Here is a 22,381-nt window from a genome sequence, read left to right as displayed (position 1 = left end):
AAATTAAACACCTAGAAACCTGAAAAATAAGAATAATAGCTTTCAGGATATTTGCAGTGGTTTCTCAGAGATAAGGACAGAGAACCATCCAGTGTGAAACATGAGAAAGATGAGAGAAAGCCACAACCAGTGCTTGATGCACAACTTTGGTCAACAGGAATCTGCTGCATGTATGGAGTCCAAACAATTCTGCAACACATGTGTCATTAAATACTATTCCAGATCTTCCCAGAGAAATTCCAGGATATATATGAGAATGCAGATTTCCACTCCTGACACAACATTTTTTTAGATGAGGTTGGTATTTCCTTAAGGTGTGCAAAGCATTCAGAAAGCAGGGTGCTTCTTTGCTGGGTTTTCAGAGACAGAAAATACAAGATTTTTAATAGAAGGACTTTGGGAAGCACAGAAGCACCTGGAATGTTTTTTCCAGGTGTTGTGAAAGATTTCCACTCCTTCCCCCACTCCTCTTTCTTACTTTTGGCATTCACACAAATGTGCAAGTTGAAGAACTCATTTGTCACTGCATTTGCTTAATTAGATAGCATGTTGCAACATGCATTTTAAGTCCACAGGATTGCCAGCATTCTGAATTTATATTCAGAATTTATTTTCTCCTCCAAAAGTTATTACAATCTTTTCACCTTTTACATATAGCAAACCATAATGTAGTTACTGAGCCATTTGCAGTACTCAGAGATACCCAATATTAATTGCTCAATCAGCCAGCATTGACACACAGGATTTAACATGCCACATTGCATTACTGATTATATTTCTAATCTTACTAAGTCAATCTGGGGCCAAGACACCTGCAGTTTAGATGGAGTATTTAGTAAACACCTGTTTCCTTAACTATTGTAGTATCACTAGTTTGAATGGAAGCATACACCTCATACTTTGCACATTTTTTTGGTGCATGATTGCACACTTCATGAATATTTATTTCATTAAAACTTCTTCACTCTTGGGAAAAAAAAACCAAAACAACAAAATCCCTGCATTTGATTGGAAATAATAGTTTTATAATAGTTTTACTAGTACTGCATATAGTAAATTAGTTTGCTCTGTACTGAAATTGCTTCAATTATTTCTAAGAAAATCAACACAGTATTTCCTGAGTTTTCCACTAATACAAAGAAAGAAAGTATGTACCAGTACAGGCAAACTTAAATCCAGTGTCACCATTGTCTTATGTTCTCCAGGTTTTAATCAGAAAGTATGATGTTAAATACACCATTGTGGAAGAAGGACAATACAGATACAACAGTCCCATTAAACTTTATATAACAAAACATTTAACCACAAAAGTAGAAGGAAATACTAAGCTAAAATTTCTGTAATTTTCAAATGTTACATCATCAGAAAATTGATGGTGATTTTGTAACAGATTTCAGCTTTTTTGTTCCCCATGATACTGTCAGAAATGCTATACAGAACCTGTCAGACTACATTACAAAATTTTTACGGTAAAGAGCTATTTTGCAAAGAAATTAAATGAATGAATGTGGCAAAGAACAAACAGCATAAATAGCTTTGGAATTTTGGATGAAGCTAAGAATATTCAACTTTTAAGAAGACAACATGAAACTGTAGTCATTGCTGATTTAATTAGACTAACAGTTGAACTTCCTAAGCAAGTGCTTAGGAAGTAACTCAACAGTTTTATTTTACAGTCTATGAACCAGAAGAAAGTACTACTAAATCTTACAATTTCTGTGCTTTGATAGCAGAATGTGCCTCCTGTGCCTGTGATTTGTCCTTGCCTACCTCATTAAGCACTAAGAAGCAATGAAATAGGTCAACTGATTCCAGACTACTTCCTGACAATTAATAACTGAAATAAGAACAGAGCTATCTACAGCAAATTCATTGTTAACTTAAAAAAATGTAAGAGAGTAAAAGAATAGCGATGAAATACAACTCAGCTGCATGAGCTACAACTCACCACCTGATAAACTTGCAGAACAACAATTAAAATACTAGTTTGAGTTGCAAAGGTTATTTCTCTTACAGTTAGAAACCACCTTGATTTTATTTTCTTGTCTTATCATACATACATCATCTTACAGACAGAAAAACAACGCATATTACCTTTTGTAATAAATCTATAAAAGCATTTATGCTCCAAATTTCAGCACTGTGATAAATACTGTGGAAATAAGATGATGTCAGATCATTTTATTTCCCTGCCACACATTCTGTAGATGAGAAAATGAGAGACTTTCTCCTCAGATTACTTACCCATGAAGTTCAGATAGCTCTCTCCTCCAAGTGCATGAGTAATGAGACGAATCATTTTATGAAGCTGTATCCCACGATCAATAACTGGTGTCAGAGGCATGAGCACACTCATGTTTGTGTACATCTCTGCATCCATCAGGTGAAAGGCCAGTGTCTTATCCCCAACCAGTGCCTAGAACAGTTCAAAAAGACACTGAAGGAAACACTTGGGTGCAATAGAAGTGTTTCTAAGTTCTGAGGTTTTTTAAAAGAGGTGATCTGTTGCAAGATCATTGAGGAGCCAAGGATATGGCTCAGTCCCTGCTCCTGAAGGAAACATCCTGCCACAGCCAATAATCATCAGGTCATGGTGACCCTACATTTGATTACTGCATCTGTGCACTGTGTGATGTGCAATATAGATCTGGTCTGCCTCCAAAAACTGAGGCAGGGCTGTCCATGAGCTGAGCCTGGACTGGATGTCAGGCTCAATTGTCTGTTTTTCCCTTGCAACCCTCCCCATTGTTACTGGGACTCCTGGGCTGATGAGACTGAGTGTATTGGATAACAGATTAGCAGCTGTCTAACCCCTGGTCCTACATTTCACCTACTAGGTTCAAACTGCAGAACTATTTCTAAGAACTTTTTCACCTACAGATATCAAACACAAAATATCAGCATCAACTCAATAAGTCAGAACTGACCCATCACTTGGAATTGTTATAGGAAACAGAGAAAATAGGAAAGCAAACATATAAGTAAAAGTTCTTGGAATGTAAAAATAAATGGGTATAAACAAAACTCTGGTTCAGACATGCAGAGTGAGTATGAAGCATTCACTTATATGCAATCAAGAATGTGATTGGTTTTCTGTGATTCCACACAAAAGAAAAATCTGAATTACTAACTTGCTAGTGCTCACTGCTACTTGAGAAAGGACACAAATGCTATTCCATACATTATAAGGCAGGTAGTGGCAAAAATTTGGAGTATTTATATTTAAATAGCTGATTTTTGTTCAATTAGCCTAATTCTTGTTTTATACTCTTGAACAAAAACTTACTAAAATCCAGAGATTCAAATAAATTGTAAACAGGTCTAGCTCAAAAGCACCATCATCCTTTCATTTTCCAGCTGACAATATAGCAGCATATATAGATTATTCCCTTAAGTAAAAAACAGTCTATTTAAAGGAATAAAAAACAAACATGTGACAATGACAAGACTGAAGACTGCAATGAACAACTATTTTCTGGACTCAGAATGTGGCATTTGTTAGTTCCATTTAATATCCCCTAATCTTTCCATTGGAAGAGCAGCTGAGTGTTTCCCTATTCATGTTTTCTGAGGCAGCTATGATTTTATAAATGGATATATTTCCCCCTTCAATGATCTCTTTACTACCCCAAAGAATCTTATTCTGTTCAGTGTTTTTTTTCTTATGAAAATCAATCCACACCTGCTATTTCTCTCCACTGCATTATGCTGTATATCCTTTAAGTATACAGGACCAAACCTGTCTCTAACATTGAAGATGCACACAAACCAGGAAAGACTGCAGTGGCATGCTGATTGTGCTTTTTGCTCTATTCCACTCATAATAATTCCAGGATTGCATCTGCTTTTTTTACAGCACAAGGCCTTATATTCTGACTGGCAACAGTCATATGTGATATGGAGAACAACTCAATTAGTAAAAATCAACATGAAATAAAATAAAGGCAACAGTAATGTTATATGTTGTGCTTTAGGGTGAAGAATCAGCTTTGATGAAAACAGCTTACAGAATAATATAAATTTCCAAGTAATTTCTTAAGTTCTTTATCAGGAGCATGCATTAAATGAACACTATAACAGACTCTGAGATTAGAATGTAAAGAGGCACACAAAATGGATACAATGAATGGTAAACTCAGAATTCTCTTTTTAAAATATAGTATAAAATAGAATATATAGTATATATATTATAAAATAAAACACATTATAAAATAGACTTGTTTTGGACATTTCTGTTGACATTTTTCATAAAAAGTACAGGGAAATGGAATATCAACCTCTCATATAGAGGAAAGACAGGTTACTTAATAAAACATCATTTTAAAAATAAAATATTTAAAGTTGCTAATTTTGCAATTTCCAAATTATGTGTTTTTTGACGCTTCAGAAACAAGGTTTAAAAGATTGTGGGAGATGAGTGCTATCCAAGCTCATCATTGCTTTTTCATTTTTCCATACACACAACCATTACAATTGCTGTGCTTTGAACCAAACTGTTACAGAATATTTCATTTAGATTTCAAAAGAGGGTGTTTTCAAACCTTCCAGAGAGGAAAGACTTTCATGAAGTGAAAAGAAGTCACAAGCAAATTTCTTAAAATTGGCATATTGTTTATGCTTATCAGAAGTAGTGTTCCAGTTTACTTAATGGAAACTGGACTTTTAAAAGCATGGATTATACACCTCCCTATGTCCTATGGCAGGCAAAACAAGAAACTACAACTAATTTCTTTTTGTTCAAAAACAAAACAAAACTGCCAATATTACCCATGCACTTCAGGGATGATTCTTTTACTTAAAGGAAGGATCTTAAAATAAAACACAACAAAACAAAAACAACAACAACAACAAAAACACAACAAAACAAACAAAAAAACCCACAATAAAAAACCCAAACAAAACAAACAAACAAAAAAAAAAACCCGTACAAGAAATGAGTACTAGTCAAAATCTACACATTTCTGAAATTCTTCCTATCAAACTCAACTCCTTCCTCATTAAAAAAGACCAACAAAAAAAAGGCCAAACTCCTAAATAAGAACTTTTTCTTGGTTCTGAACAAGCAAACAGCTGAAAATACCTGGTCATGACTCTCTGCATAAGCAATGTATTTTTCTTCATACCGCCTGTTTGTTAATGTATGCACAATATTGCCCATATTCCAGTCTTCATCTTTCAGCTCCTTAATTATCTACAGAAATAAAAGAAAGATCACTGAAAAGTTGTTTTAATTGAAAACATGTAACATTATCTTGGCACAGGAATTTCCAGTAGATTGTGAACTGTATTCTCACAATCCCAGGTTTTGAAGTGATGAGCTTTCTTTGATAATCCAAAGAGTTGGTTTATTATTTTCAATTTTATCACATAAATATAATACCTAGAATACTTTGTTTCTCTTCTACCTCCCTGGGGAAGCACAGACAACAGGTTTTTCCATTTATTATGTGAATCCTCTGGTGGATAATATGATTGATAGGTCTTGCAAGAGAGCACTGATCCAAAACCAAGGAAAAATTATGTGGGCACAGATCTACCTGGTTCACAATATCAGGTATCCCTGCTATATGAGAGGCTCCAAATAAAGCATAACCACTGGGCAGTCTGGTACTACCTCTTGATTTTTAGCAATTCAAACTGAATCCCATTAATAGGAATTTTCTGCCTCATATCACATTATTTCCTTCATTTGCTAAATCCAGCTCAATCTCAGTGTTAGTTTGTTCTCTTTTTTTTACACCACTTTGTAGACCTCCATTGAACACTACAACTTAAATGCATTTACACAAATACATAGACAAAAATAAAAGTGATAAAAAGGCAATAGTACCAAGATGGGCAATATCACACTTTAACATTATAATTGTAACTGCCCCTATACTCCTAAACAGTCTTTTTTTCCCCCTTTCCTTGTTGATATATTCTTTTAGGTCCATAAAGTCTGTCTCTGAACACATTGAGGTCCCTATGTAGCATCATGTTATGTACTACATCTGTCTTGAATCTGAACTAGTACAACCACTGCTGTGACAAACAGTTTATCTGTCTTACTTTTACAGATTCCTCAGAATTAGTTCATGGAATCTCTTGGAGATTCTTCAGTTTCCAAACTGTCTCTAGTACATTGCCTAGAAGATTTCCTATTAACAGGCATATACTTAAAAACTGGAGAGAAATGAGAATAATAATAGGAGAGTTTGATAACTGATTAACTGTTTATCAAAACTTCTCCCTTCGAATCATCTCAGCTTTATTTTTCCCTTCAAGAAATGTGGTAACAAACTCTTGCATAATCTTTTTCTCTAACTCCATGTTCTCTACTGTGGTCACTTATTTGCAGTTTCTTTGGCAAGAAACTTCCTGTCTACATCACTCTAAGCTCTTTTCCAATCCCAACCATAACTGATTTGCACTCAACATCCCATCAGTGTTCCATGCTGTCCCATGTCAAACCAATGTCAGTTTTTCCAGTTTAAGCTGGAAAACTGACATTTTCTCCAGTTAAAGAACAGAGTTTACTGCAGCACAGTTATGTTTCCTATCCAAGTATTGCAAATTAAATGAAGCAGACCACATCAGAGATTGCTAAATTAGATTGCAAATCTTTTGCACTCCTAAAATTCTACAGTCTGGTTTTTTTTCCCCACGTAACAAACTTGGTCACTTGCATTTTGTTTACCTAGGAAATTGCTCATCTTGCCTGCCCTAAAGTGTGGTAAGGAACAAAAAAAGCCTCTGAAAAGTGACTTGATATCTGTTTTTCAATTGGCCCTCTACCTCCTAGTTACAAAATTGAAATATGCTGAAAGTATGCTAATTTTTTAATTATTATTCTGAGCTACACACTATATTTATTGAAGCAATAGTGGTCATATAAAACATTTATTGTTTTCAGATCATCATGCCAGCCCAAAGGATTTGGGTGTAATCTTCTATCTACCTGAAAAATGTTCTCTAAAACATGAGTAGAAGCATTTTCAGATCATTTAGTATTTGATGCATTTTCTTGTGATATTCTATATATTAAGGAAAAGGTGATATAAATCCTTACTGTAGTCAGATTTCATTAATATTTACAGATTCATATTATTCTTTTTTGTAACCCTCCTGTATCAACTGCAGGTGTTTGTGTAATTCAATTAGGTTTACTTTGCTTCAACATTCAGGTCTATATATATTCAATGTCAATTTCTATGGCCCATGTCAGGAGGTTATTGAATGTTTATGGAGTGATTTTTTGTTTGTTTGTTTTAATATATTTAATGTGCACATGGCTAACTTTTTATCTTCCTGTTTACATTCAATATAGATTAAACATTCTACAGCTGTTGCAAGATACAGGTCATTTCAAAGACATTGAGCTTATGTGTATTGTATGAAGAAAACAATTATCAGCTGGAATGTGAATCCCAACTCCTTAACTTCCTCACCTGAAATGTACATAACATCTGACAGCTCTCATTTCAGCTCTAATACCTGTGCTCAAGCCTGTCAGAATTTATTTCAATAGCACATTAACACAAGAGAAAGCAAAACTTGTCAGTAGGATTCAGAAGAGTTTGTGTGTTGCACTGACAGAGAAACACCCCACTCTGAAGAGTAGAATGTATTTTTTAAGAAGTTCTCACCTGTATCCACTTATCTGGGATGGCCATGGCAAGTCTATAATCAAACCCTCCTCCTCCCTCTGCCACAGGCCGACACAGAGCTGGCATTCCAGAAACATCCTGGAACAGACAGAACACCCCACAACATCATTCCACAGCACTGCAAATATCACTGCATGCTTTCCACCATACTGTAATACTGATATACACTCTATAAACAGCTTCACAGATTGACCTGGATAAGGGAGAAAAGTATAAATTTAAATCAGCTATTACTACACCCAGATGTGCTGTTTGGATGCAAAAGTTACAAAGAAAAGGATTATGATTTTTCTCATCAAATACTCTACCTCAGAATATTTTAATAGTGTAGATATTTGAATGGGAAGAGACCTCAGTAGATGCAGAGTTTGAAATAATTAGATCTCTTGAGCTCTGAGTAATCAATAGAAAGTACAAAGTAGTCAACAAAAGACAAATTAAACCTTCATTCTGTTTATTGATATTTTGCATAAGGAATGGCATAAAAAAAAGTTAAATATAAAGTACACTAAGGAAGAAAAATACAATCTCTATTCTTTTCCCAAAACCAAACCTATTAATCCAGCTAGCCCTGGAAAGTGACATGCTCTTACTGCATAATTTTCCAGTTTCATATGGATGCTGACTATTCTTAAATTTGTAATTCCAAGTTCTCAAAATATTTGTTTCACCATGTTGTTAGGCAATTTTATCACAAAGCTTTCTTTTCTAAAGAAAAAGAAAGCTATCTGAATAGAAAATGCAAGTCTACAACAATTGAAAAATATCCATCAGTACTCAATTTTATTAACTTTTGTGGGGGAATGGCTTCTCACTGACAGTGGTTATGGATTAACAAACACCTCCTGTATCTACACTAGAGAATTTATGGAATTAATACTGACTAGAACCAGGGCTTAATTAGGAAGCTCATTCTGATTTGCTGGATTCAATCCAGTTTTCAATCCAATTGCTGCACTGGAATAGTGGAAAAGATATTTATATATCAAGTCACACACTTATACACATACAGACACTGACATCAGGGAGGAGTTCAACCAGATCATCAAGAAGCTCATGGATGGCATCCCAGGGGTGGAAGGCAGGGCTGCCATCCAAAGGGACTGGCTGGAGGAATCAATCAGCAGAAATGTCACCATGGAATGTCACCAAGTTATTCCTGACCCTGGGATGGACCATCTCCTGCATCCAGCCAGGCTGGGGAGGAAGGGCTGGGGCTGTGGGCCAGCAGCAAGCTGAGCTTAAGGCAGCAGCCTGGCCTGGCAGCAGGGATGGCCAGCACATCCCAGGCTGTGTGAACAGCAAAGCCAGGAGACCAAAGGAGAACATTATCCCCCTTCAGTCAGCAGCCATTGCATCACAAAGAAAATTGCATCCACATTCCACATCCTGTAAAAAATAAACAGTGACGTGGAAATTCTTTACAAACTTTTAGATGTGATTAAAAATCAGTAACTCTTCTAAATCAGTCAGAAAGAATAGACACAGACTGTTGGTATCTAGGTTATACATGACATGATGATAGGCAACAAAATTCTGTGATGCTTTGATGTCTGTCTGTAGGCAAGGTCCAAGTCTTGAGAGTTAAGCAGCTCCCATCTACTTTAATCACAATAGTGAAAACCATATTTTTGGGAAGTAAAATTACCAATTTAACAGCATTTTTATCCATGTCTATAAATTTTAACTGAACATAAAAAAATAAATAGAATCATAATTAGTTTGTTTAGTAGATCTTCTATCAAATGTACTTCTACCAGGAAACTTCCCAGCCTGGTACAGCTCTCAGACTACAACCCACTACTGATCCTCCACACGGGGGGCAATGAAGTGACAACATGTGATCCAAGGGGATCAAAAAGGACTTCAGGGCCTTGGGACAGTACATAAGCGAAGCTGAGGCAGAAGCCCTGTTTTCCTCTATAGCTCCAGTTGAAGGCAGGCAGCAACAATCAAAGAAATGGATGAACTGAGTCTCTTCATACATTGCTCCATGGCTGGTGTCACTGTCAAAATTCTGGGGGTTTTGACAGTGGAATGGCCAGGTATGCTGTCTTCAGAGAGAAATCACATTTCTCACTGATGCCTGTGTTGAAACCAGTTTAAGTGGGCCCATGGGAGTCCCACAAGTTTTAGCAAGACACAAGTCCAAGGGGCCGCACCTGGGTTGGGGCAACTTCCATTGTTAATCCAGGCTGGGTATGAAAGATGCAGAGCAGCCCTGGGAGAAGGACTTGGGAGTGCTGGTGGGTGAGAGGCTGGATATGAGCTGCCAGTGTGCTCCTGCAGCCCAGAAATGCAAATCTGGGCTGTATCCAAAGTGGGCAAGAAGAAAGAGAGGAGATTCTGCCCCTCTGCTGAGACCCCACCTGCAGGGCTGCATCCAGCTCTGGGCTCAGCACAGCAAGGACAGGGACCTGCTGGAGCCAGCCCAGAGGAGAGCCATGAGGATGACCAGGGATGGAGCACCTCTGCTATGAGAACAGGCTGAGAGAACTGGGATTACTCAGCCTGAGAATAAAACCCTAAATGTGGCCTTCCAGTACCTGAAAGGAGCTCACAAGAAAGATGGAGAGGACATTTTTGCTAGGATATGTATTGATAGGACAAGTAGGAAGAGAATAGGTGTAAATTAAATATTAGGAAGAAATTTCTTATTGAGGGTGGTGAGGGCCTGGCACAGGTTGCCCAGAGAAGCTGTGGGTGCCCCATCCATGTTCAAGGTCCCTTCCAACCCAGGCCATTTTATTATGCTATGATTAAATCTCAAATTTCAAAGCATTTGTTCAAACCAGGTTTGAAAAGAGCTGTTTATAAAAACAGAAACCACACCACACTGCTTCTTTGCCTGTTTGTGTTTATAATACTTAAGGCATGACATTATTTTACTTAACATTATTTTCTTCCCTTTATAAAGAACTTTAATCACTGCTTTAATTAGAAGACCAAAATGAAAAATAAGCATATACTTTGTAACACCTAAAAAATTAGCAATTACTAAGACATGAATATACAGAATATTAAAAAACTGTAAAATCATCAATTAATTACATTAATTAGGGAATATATTACAATTAGTTATGGTCAAAGAAAAACATTTTTCTCACATGCACTGATTCTATAGACAAGCAGACATTCTTCATTGCCTTTTGCAATTTTCAATTATGTCAATAGTTTCTCCTTCTGAAATTCTCCTTTAACCATGAAGCACATTGATCAATTCTGTGATTCATGTAGCAACTTCACGAGGCAGAAAATTATATATTGAAAAAGAGGCAGCTCTCAACTTAAGCAAGAGAAACTGAAGATACATCTTATTAAAAAAAAAAACCCACAAACTCTTAGGCCAGGTAAAACAAGACAACTAAACTCAGAATTTCTTTGCTAGGAATACTTATAATCTAGGACTACCTAGAAAATTAACTGATTTAATTTCAAATAAGCTTACAGCTCAAAGAAACCACCTCAAGTTAGCTAATAATGGATTCCACAGATGCTGTTTTGGCATTTTGACATTTAGCTCTTAGCAGTGGCTGTCTATGATAGAAAACTTCACCCTAATGAAGAAATGAAGTTAAGCAGTATTTTGCTTACCAAAGGTAAATAGAGAACTCTTAAGCATCACAAACCCTTTTATTAGAAAACTATATAGTCCCTAGTGGTATCAGATACAGACTACTTTTTCTTTCAAGCAAAGTGAATTATTTAAACATAATAACAGAAAAAAATCCTCAATGTTTAAATTATTTTTCTTCTGCATAAAGACAAAATATCAGTGAGAATATTTATAAAATTTTGAATACTCTGCTGTTTCATACTCTGAGAAGTTCCCTGTGCCAGAAACATTTTTCAGTCAAAAAAAATTGATCTCAATCAACTCAAGTAATATAGTCTATTTACTTCTTTAGAAATCTGGAGAAACTTAATAATAAATCTAATTAGCCTATATATTCAACATTTATAAGTTTATTGCATTTAATTTGAAGGGTAATTGTCAGATATACCAATATAATTCAAAATATGCAAAACATCATTAGGGCTGTTAATCTTTAGTACCACAGAGCACGACTGACAAATGGCTATCATGCACAAGCAATAAACTAATAAAAACAATTCTCATTAAAAGTTCAAGGTGATGAAGGAAAAAAAAAGAAAAAGAAATTGCCACATTAATTAATAATCTATTAATGCAGAGAAAATTCCCAGAGCTCATATTCAGGTTGTTTTTCCCCACCAGGCAAAGTCTGTCCACTAATTAATATTTTTCAGCTCATGTCACTGCTTGAGTACCCAAACTGTGACTTGATAATTAACAGGAAATTCACATCCTAAAGCAAACTAATCAATATTAATGTTACTGAGGATGGCAAAATGATCTTACCTCTGCTATGGTTATGCATTCTGGGTGCAAGGTATTAATCATGTGATTGGCCAGCATCAGGTAACACAAAGCATCTTCATCCACATGTAGGCCAAAATACTCATTATAATCTCCACTAAATCCTGTGCCTAATAAAACAAGAAGTTTTAAAAGCCACAGCCAAGTTTTATTTAGAAAACAGAGGTATTTCACACAATATTTCATTTTATAAGCATAAAACCTATTAATGACTTTCCATCTATCCTCATAGCAACAAAGCAAGAAAATTAGCAAATCTTTTGATCATTCACAGAATATCCTGATCTGAAAAAGACTCATTAGGATCACTGAGTCCAACCCCTGGCCTTAATTCCCCAGAATCACATCCTCTATTATCCAGGTGTTTTAGGTGTTTCTGAACCTGTTTGTGCCAGCTGCATTGTCCCATCCAGCCATCCACTGTGGCACTCCAGCCACAGGGCTCATCCCACTGGTTTTGCTTATGCCAAAGGCATAAAATCCCTGGGACTAGGCTAAAGCTTCAAGCTCCTCTTGTTTGTTCCTCATTCTGTTGGTACAGAAACACTTCCAGTGTGGTTTGTTGTAGTTGACACCTTGTGGAGCAGATTGAAAGATCTTCTGTCCTCAAGTTCTGGGTGTGCCACCCCATTGCACATCATTAGCAAGCCTGGTTTTGTCGCTTCCCTTTCCCATCTAGTTTCAAGCTCCACCAATAAGCCCCTCTAGCTCCTATGCTAAACCCATTTTTCCCCCAAGAATTGAACTTCACAGCACTATTTCCACAGCACCAGAGCTGCCCTGGGAGTGCTGAGGCCAGAGCTGAGCAATCTTACCAATGCCATGGTGGTGATACAACATGGACGTGACGCCATCGAACCGGAATCCATCGAAGCGATAGTCTTCAATCCACATCCTCAAATTAGACAGCAGGAATCTCAGGACTTCCCAGCTGAAATAGCATGAGAATAATTTATTAAGCTTTAAAAACCAACTAGAGTTCCTTATACCATGTTTTGCATTTGCATATGTGGTACTTGTACTGTACATTTTACTATTTTAATGAGTTCTTCCCTGCTTTTTATTAACCTTTCCCTAAAATAATTGTCTTTAAGTCTTTGTCTTTTCACTGCACAAAATCTTAGGACTAGAGATAGGAGGCTAGTAAAAACTGTCACCTATCTACATAGATATCTAACAGGGTAGTATCTGAACACATGTATTATATTTTACTACCTATACTTGCTGGTGTAATTTTCCTTTCCCTCTCTAAAGATGGTTACACTCTGTGGGAAAAGATGTTATAGAAAAGGAAATAAAATTTTAATAGGCAAGATCTTCTTCCCAGGATTTTATGGGTTTATACAAAATTTTCAGAATAATTGCTGTTGAAAAGCTGCCTTTCCCAATTAATGACAAATCACATGTCACCAGTAGAATACCAAATCACCTACTATGTTGCAATTTTACACATTTGAAAAGTAAACCAAGGGGAAGTTGAGGAGGTATATTTTGAAATTCAGAACAATAGGAATGGGGCATAACACACACACACATACACAAAGCATGGAGATGAAATCAAAATATAATAGAAGAGGCTCCAAAATGAACAAGTATGTGGAAACATTAATGAAAATAATTTGATATTAAGGAATAAAATAGTGCCAGGAACAAATGTCATACTATTCATCACCTCTTCTCCCTGGGTATTGGTCTCTGTAGCTTCCAAAGTCACCCACATGTTGTTTCTACTGTGCACCCTCCATGGCACAGCCCTCTCTGACAGCCTCACGTGCATCTCCTGCAAGCCACAGCTCTACAGAGCTCACTCATCTCAAACAACACACGATGTAGTGAAACTCATTTTCCCCACATCTTCAATATTTGCCAATGCTACCATTTCTCTCTAACCAATTTCCCAAGACAGCAGAGCTACACCCCCATTTCCTATCAAGTTTCTGTTCAGAGAAAAGCCCAGGAGCAGGCAGGGTCTCTCCAGCCACCCTCTGCTGAGCAAGGGCAACATTGCACAAACCACACCACAATTCACCTATTCACATGATAGGGATAGGGTAGAAATCACAAACAGTAAAGTCAGGAAGAAATTATGACACAAGGATTAAAGTCCATTTCGAAAAACAAATGTCACCACTTTCCTTCCTCCAAAGTCATCTTCATATAAAGATGCTTTAAGTCTTGAGTACTACAAGAAAAGATGGGAGGCTATGGACACACTGTGAAGTCAATTCCTGATCTCATTAAATAGCCAATTCTTATTTATATCCATAGAATTATAGTATTTCTCCTTATTTTTGTATGCACTGCACAGAGATACACACTTGTGCATCTAAAGATAGAAATATTACCAAATCAAAACCTCCAAATTTAGAGAATGTGAATTCCCTCAGTCCAACACCTTTCCTGGGCATGCATTACATGACAAGACTTTATTTTTTTTTTTTTTAACTTCCATTACTACACTCCCCTGCTTCAAATCATCCAATTCACAAGTTAACACGACACTAGGAAAATCTCTTGTCTGAAGAACCTTCCATATATTTATTATTTCTCAGGTGAGATGGTTTGCAGAGAATCAACAAAATTGAGATTGCTCTGATATTGAAAGGATAGAAGAGTATCAAAAGTCCTACAAACTGGTAAACTGGTCACGAAAAAGCAATTCTGTGCAAATGTTTGCTGTATGTTTTTCTGACTCAGCATGAAATTCACAGAAAGCTATTTCCTGCAAGCCAAATACGATGAGAAAAGAACAGTATTTTAGCAAATAAAAATAGTATCTCACACAGAATTAAGATAATGCATTATCTTAAAGGACATTAATTACCACAAGCACCATCCAGACTTTGAAGTCAAGCTAGTTGTAATAAGAAGAAATAACTTTTAAGTCCATTAGATGGTGAAGAGGACTTGCACATTTATAAAACATATGCAGAAGCCTAAAAATGGATAAAAAAATGTAATTTTTTCCACCATTATTGGCACTGAAGATTGATCTTTGGGAAAAGATGGAGAACCAGTATAAACATAAATTGCAATGACTTTTAGATGAAAAAGTGACAACAATAAGAACAAACAAGATGAATTTGTTGCACCAAAGTATTACTTAGAAAATTGATGAGATCAAAAACCTGAGTAGGAGTAGCAGATGTTTTCCAAGCATCTGATTGCACATGGGAGAGAAGATAATAAATAAATAAATAATCCTATTACCTCTGATTTTAGTCTAAACTTGGAAAAAAAACAGCTCTAGGATAATTTTTAAGTATATTAAGTACTAGCAGCCATATTGACTTTCAGAGAGAAAACTACACAGCTCCAAAACACGAGCCAGAATAACAGATTTTTTGAGACATGCAAATCACACAAACCATACAGAGGTTCATTTTTTCATCCAAGTCAATTTGTTCATGGGAGCAGAAATATTAGACATAGAAGTTGACAGAACAATTAACTTTGCAGAAGAGGGCAAAACTGAAGAGGCATAATTGAGACACATCCACCAAAGAAGCAGTAATTCAGGAGCATTCCTAAAAGAGTACATTCTTGTATTTTACAGACAGATATGGAACAGGATAGCATTCATTAGTAATGCAATGTCTTCTGAAAAAAAAGCCATATCTTAAGTTATATAATAACAATCTCACATTTTTGCTTATTACAAAATTGCAAAAGTTCTTTCATTGTATGAATAATCGACAAGAAGAATGTTATGCCAGTTCATCATTAAGGATCAGAGTGATTTACAGTGTAAGAAATCAAAGTAATTCAGAATTCCCTCAGACATGCAAAACAAAGAAGGTCTTTGCAAAGAATTATTGCAGTATTTTTCCCCCTCACCCTTGGAGCCCATAGCTCATTTATTAAAAGCAGTGAAATGAGCACACCTACCTAGATGACCCGGTTTCATGAGATGAGAAATTTAACAATTTTCCTATACTAGGTCAGCAGAAAACCTGTGAAATTGCTTACAAGACATACTCATTTGTTTTTTTCCTCAATACTAATAAAGAAAGCAAAATAATGATTCACCATAAGCATTTTAAATTCCAGTCCATTATGAAAATGAAATATTTAAATGCATTTAAACCAGCTAATTTTGTCACTACGGACAAAAAATAATATTGGCTGTGTCTAATGTTTGAAGATGTAATTCTTGAACCATATTAATGTTGACCTTCAGGAACTACATTTACTACTATGTACTGGAGAACTGCTGAACTAGTTAGAATCTAGACTTTTGTGATAATATACCTGTTTTCTTAGTGCTTAGTTAACTTAAGACATAGCAGCCCTGAATTACTAAATTATTATTTCTCAAACTAACCTCAAACATTTCAACAGCTGACTGGCTTAAATGCAATCAAAAGATTGCTAAACAAAGAAATTGGCATTCAATCTAATGAATACATTGCTAACTATAATGCCAACTTTCAGTGAATCTGGTACAAGTTATTTTATGGCCTAAAAATCTAGATCTAATACAGAGATGTTAATTTTTCACCATTGCTTATGAACACAGAGCAGTTTCCCTGTTATTTTTGTTTGATTAAAGTTATACAAAAGGGTAACCAGTCTTACCCTGTTTGGAAAACAAGAGCACCAATAAACCCCTTTGTATTTCAACCTCCTTAATTTGTCACAACTAATTTCCCTCTGTCATCTACATAAAATCATTGCCAAGACCCCAAGTCCTCTTTAGCCATGAGGGGTTGAGAAGCCAAAGCAGGGTGGCAATGCCTGTATAAATCTAGGGACAAACCAGACTCACAGCACTCCAATTGCTCTGAACAGCATTCCTCAGCAACACACTCAGCTCTATCAGCCAACAGAACATGATAAAGTCTTTAACAGACCCAAAGAACTTTTGTTTGGCAATCCAAACTGCACTATGTCTCCAAAATGGACTGTGCAGACAACAAACAAGACCTGTCCACCTGGGGCATATGATAGCCTGGGAGCAGAAGGGGTCATCAAGTAAGCATGTCAGCATAATTACAATGCTGATAATATTACATAATTAAGACTATATCAAATAAGTTACTGAAAGATTTAAAATTTTCTTTAACAGTTAAAAATAATGGATACTTTTATCAATACTTGTGGCAGAAGACATCTTTGCTTATGTCTTAACGTTCCATTCCTTGCATTAAAATGAAAAAGCTCAAAAGTATTTAAGAATTTAAAGGCCAGCCTTCAGGAAAGAAAGTCCTCAAGTATTTAAGTAGTACTATGAAAATGTCATGAGAAATCAAAGTGAAAGGACTGTTTTCAAATTTTGAAGCATTTGTTCAGTAAAGATCTGAAGTTCTTTCACAAACTATATCATATTGGTTTCATTTAGGTTAATAGTGGTAAATTAATTGGATGCAGGGCTGCACAACTACTTCTGTGCCTTTTTGTGAGCAAAACAATTCTTCATAAACCTCAGACAAATATACATCTTATATGTGTGATATATAGAACTGTAGAGTGGTTTAGGTTGAACAAGACCTCCTGAGATCATGGAGCACAACTATTAACAGCACGGTGTTCACTGCCAAACCACGTCCCTGTGTGTGCCACATCCACACATTTTTAACATTGCCAGGGATGGCTCTTCCACCACCCCCCTGGGCAGCCTGTCACACATGCTCACCCTTCCAGTGAAGGCATTTTTCATGATATATAACCTAAATATCCCTGGTACAACCTGAGGCCATGTCCTCTTGTCCTGCCATGGAAAACAGACCCAGCCCACCACACTACACCCTCCTGACAGAAAGTTGTACAGACCAATAAGGTCTGACCTGAACCTTCTTTTCTCCAAAATAAATAGTCTGAGTTCCCATTTCTCATAAGAGAAGCAGTTTGGCTTTGTATGTACATGTGCAGATACATATATATACACATATAAAAATAACAACACTAATATATATGATACACAATCCACATTATATTCTATAGCGCTACACTTTTCTATTTAAAAATTCTAGTAAGCAGAATACTGGTTATTATGTAGCTTTTTTGTTTTGAGAGCAAACAAAAGCAGCAGCTTTGATGATGCAGAGGGTTTTCCATTTTAGTTAAAATTGTAATTTGAGAATGCCACACCAGACAACAGCCCTTCTAGAACCATTAATCCTGATCCCATGCTGTAAACAATATAATAGCACAATGCATTTATTTGACTTATAGACTCATGCTCAGTAATTACTTTGGGAAAATGATTTCTTAGAAATAGGCACATTGTTTATTCATATAAAACCAGTAGTTCTGAACTGCTCCTGAGAGTATTTTAACTTTTTCCCCCTCAAAATTCTGCTTCCTCTGTTGGTAAAAAGCAGTGCCATACAGCAAGGTGAAACAAGAATTTCCCAATTTTCAATTGCTTAGACATTTGATTGATGCTTTGAAAAGACACCTCATTTTAATGGTGCAGGTTAATTCTGCACCAGCTCTCTCATATTTTGCCAATGAATTAAACATATTTATGAATATATTCAAACAACTTTCCTAAAATGCCATTTGCACTAAAAGAAATTTTCTCCTCAAATGAACTATGGACTGTATAAGAGTTTAGAATAACCTGCAAGTAAGCAGCAGTGTCTTAGGCTTACATTTTTCTGGCTAGTCCTACCCACATTTGGTAAGAGTAAACTAAAATCAAATAAAGCATTCAGTTATTTGCCCTATAAAATGGAAACGATTCAAATATTACTCAGAAAAGGTTATGGCCTGCAAAATGTGAATATAAGAACAGCCTTGGAGGCAAAACAGGTAGGTACTTATTGTAATGGAATTTCATATTCTTGATGCTTTTTGCTCAGTGGGCTTCCTGAGATAAATAGGAAAAAAAGGAAAAAAAAAAAAGAAAAAAAGTAAGTACTACAGACAATTACCTGCAGCTTTAACAGAGCCTGCAGGGCATACACATTTTAAAATAAAGTATAAAAAAAAATATTACAAAACTCTTTTAAGTGCTGATAAAACCTACATGGATTTCAGCTCCAATTTGGATAAATTAGCATTTGTACCATTTATATTCTGCCCAAGTAAATTATACACTAATAAAATAAAAATCTTTGAGATTATTTAAAATTCTGTTCTCCCAAAATAAACTTCTTAGACAATATTAAATTTGTTTGGTTTTATAATAACTCTGTAAATTAAGAAACAAAATTTGCTTTTCTACAAGATACAGCTAAATCACAGCTTTAAAGATGCACTCTCAGAATTTGCATACAATCTACTGCAATTCACAATTTCCATAATTAAACAGCAGTTTACTGTTCAACACTGAGTTTTCCTTTCAAAATAAGTGTAAATGTAGTGCACAAATGGCTACAAACTATTACAGATGTGGTGACTCTTGATTTTAAACAGATCATCATCTTGAACTTTACCCAGAAAATAGCACCAGAGATGAGGACTGATAAAAAAATCAAGTGTCAAGGGTGATTTAACTACGTTTGTTGTGAGGTGCTTTTTCTCTTCTGAAATATTATGCTATTATATATGTATAAGAATAGAAAACAATTAAATCCCTCAACTTCCTTTATTACCTATATAGTAAAATAAAATTATACTCAAAATCAATTCATTCCATTAGAAGCGATAACACTATTAACTATCTGGCCAATTGCTAACATTTTTAAGCTTTACTTTCCCAAAATCATCTTATTATAAGCCTGAAATAATGCTTTCTTACAAACTAATTTCATTTTTTTTAACTTTAAAATACTGGTTCCCTAATTTATGCCCACACGAGACCTTAAAGGGGCATTGAGAAGGTGTCAGGTTCACACATAAAAATATTTAAAGTATCCATGCTATGCCTGTACCTTCAAAATGCAAATACAAACTGGTTCAATTTGAATTCAGGTGCATTTGTTTCCTTAATACTAATGAATAGCAACAGGTGTTTAAGCAGCCAAGAAGCTGAATTCTTCACAAAAGAATTTTCACATTTTGAAAAATCACAAATAAAAGCACTAGAGAAGTGAAGCAAGACCAGACCTCTGCCACTTAGAAAATTCCAGCATAGGTACAAACATATCATCAAATATCTTTTTTTCTAAAAGTTAGAGAGCACTGATGATTGAAAAGTTCTTTTTCTGTACAGATGATAACAAATCATACTTGCTGCAGTGGTGTGAGGCACAAGTTCATCTCTACCATGATACTGTGCACAATAACTTATCCATCTACCATTCAGTATCCACATGCCACTACAAACCATTTTTCAAAGTAATTACCTCAATTTCCAAATCAAAACTTTAATCCTCAAGCAACAAAGCATGCCAGCTGTTTTTTTATGTTAACATGGCAAAAATCAGCCTCATAAGAAATAGTTATTATCACAGAGAGAAAACTGAAAAAGGGGCAAACTTTTGCATTTTACCAACTTAGGACATCACCTTAGAAGATATCTGAATACCCTTTTACTTCAGACCCTCAGAGACCAGCACACTGAATCCCTGAAGACTTAGTATCATGTCTCTATTTTACTGACCTAAAGTCTATCCTTTCCTTCATCCCAACTAGAAACTTGGTAGCAATCCCAAAACTACAGAAGGGTAAGACAATTTTAAGATGAATGAAAGTGTTGATTGTCAGTAATCATCCAGTACAGACAACACAAGAAGTTCTGAGACACTGACTCCATGTCTTGAATGGCAATTACTGATTTCTGACCCTGGGGAAGCAGGGGCTAAGGGAACTTCACTCTTTAAGCTAATATTAGCTAATACAAGGCTTAGATTACTTCCTCTCATGCTTCCAGATTTTATCCTCAGCATCAGAAATTGCTCTGGATACAGTCCAAAATGTTCTTTTCAGCACCGTGGGATGAGACTGCTGAGTTATGCGACAGACTTTGGCACGGAGGGCAGAAAAGTTAGTACAATGAATTATTACCTTCACAGAAAAACATTTCCAGTGGAAAGCTCAAAGAGGCTGAAGACTGATCATCCCCAGCAGAAGATCCAAGGAATCTGCAAGGGGAAAGCTGGCCAGACATGCAGCAGTCCCCATTCTCTGAGCAAGCACAGAATACAAAGCTCTTGCATTTGCACACACCAGCACAGGAGATCAGGAGTACAGGGCTCATATTAAATGGGAATCCATCCTTAAGCACAGCACAGTATTTCTCTCTTTGCTGCACTTTATGAAGTTACATTCTTCAGAAATGTCATTAAAGAAAGAAATTTGCTCAGATTGGACTGTGCCAATAGAGATGTGAACTTGCAAATACACTTTCTATATGTTTCATATTTTTCTAAGAGACCCAAAAAACAGGTTTGTATTCAAAGACACCTAGTTTTTAATAACAATTTCTTACTAGATACTGCCTTTTCAACTATATAATTTGTACTTCATGAAGATAAATATGCAAAGAATAAACACATTTATGATAGATTATTACAGTAGCTTTGCTTAGTAAAATACATAGCAAAATTATGATTTAAATGGTCTCTGGAATAAATGCCTATAATGTAATTCTTGTATTGATTCACAGCTATACTTTTTATCCATTATTCTATTTTTTTAAGCATTATGCACTCATTTTGAAACCTCTTGTGACCTGAACACGTTTTAACATATCCACTATCTTTTTGTAACCACCAAAATTGTAAGCTTCCACAAAAGAAGCTTTTTTTTTGTGGGAAAGACACTGAGCCAAAATGTATTCAGTTGTATTCCCACTAATTCACTGCAATTAAATTGTGACAATGGAAGCCTCAGATAGTATCTTGCAAATATTGAGAGAATAATTAGTGTCCTTAGATAGATATTACAATAAACTATATTTGACTACCTACAGCTTACTTAGCAAGTTGTTTAAAAATAAACAACTATTATATTTAAAAATAATATATTCCTCCACATTTGAAAAAGCTTTGAGTACTATATTTACATTTTTTAGTGAACTGATGCCTAGGAGAGGCTACCTGTAATAGAGGCTAAACAGAGTTAAAGGAATAAAGTAAGAATTTATTAAAAGTCCTTCAAAGGACAAACTTTGGGCAGTACAAGAGCCCAGCAGTGGCTCCACCCAAGATGGACTCCACGTCACAAGTTTTCCCACTCTAATAAGTTTTGATCAATTTACATATTGGGGTTAATTGTCCAATTACAGCTTCAGGTTAAGAACTCCCACCCTCCCAAACTGCTCTCCTCAGTTCTCTGCTGTTTGCACTCTTTGGGCCTGAAGCTGCAATGACGTCCTTAGTCTGGAATAGGATTGTTTTGTCAAACTAAACTGTGAAGAGAACTTGTTAACTCTACATGAAGTTCAGAGTTAAATACTAATGCAGTAGAGAATCTGGAAAACATGAAAACTGAAACTTAAGGC

At 35.8% G+C, this 22,381-nt stretch overlaps 1 protein-coding gene across 4 annotated transcripts in view; it reads right to left on the bottom strand.

Annotated features, from left to right (window-relative positions):
* Positions 1–22,381, bottom strand: part of GBE1 (1,4-alpha-glucan branching enzyme 1) — a 137,088-nt gene that overhangs the window by 39,603 nt on the left and 75,104 nt on the right. For all 4 annotated transcript variants that reach the window (XM_079314380.1, XM_079314381.1, XM_079314383.1 and 1 more), the window contains exons 8-12: positions 12,864–12,979; positions 12,031–12,158; positions 7,629–7,727; positions 5,081–5,191; positions 2,245–2,416 (exon numbers count right to left, since the gene is read on the bottom strand). In XM_079314380.1, the coding sequence (XP_079170506.1) occupies positions 2,245–2,416; positions 5,081–5,191; positions 7,629–7,727; positions 12,031–12,158; positions 12,864–12,979 (626 nt within the window). The remainder of the gene's footprint in view (positions 1–2,244; positions 2,417–5,080; positions 5,192–7,628; positions 7,728–12,030; positions 12,159–12,863; positions 12,980–22,381) is intronic.

This window comes from Erithacus rubecula, assembly GCF_903797595.1.
Source record: "Erithacus rubecula genome assembly, chromosome: 1".
In the NCBI taxonomy this organism is placed as follows: Eukaryota; Metazoa; Chordata; class Aves; order Passeriformes; family Muscicapidae; genus Erithacus; species Erithacus rubecula.
Note: the sequence above shows the minus strand (reverse complement) of the source record. Positions and strands in the feature narration are given on the sequence as shown.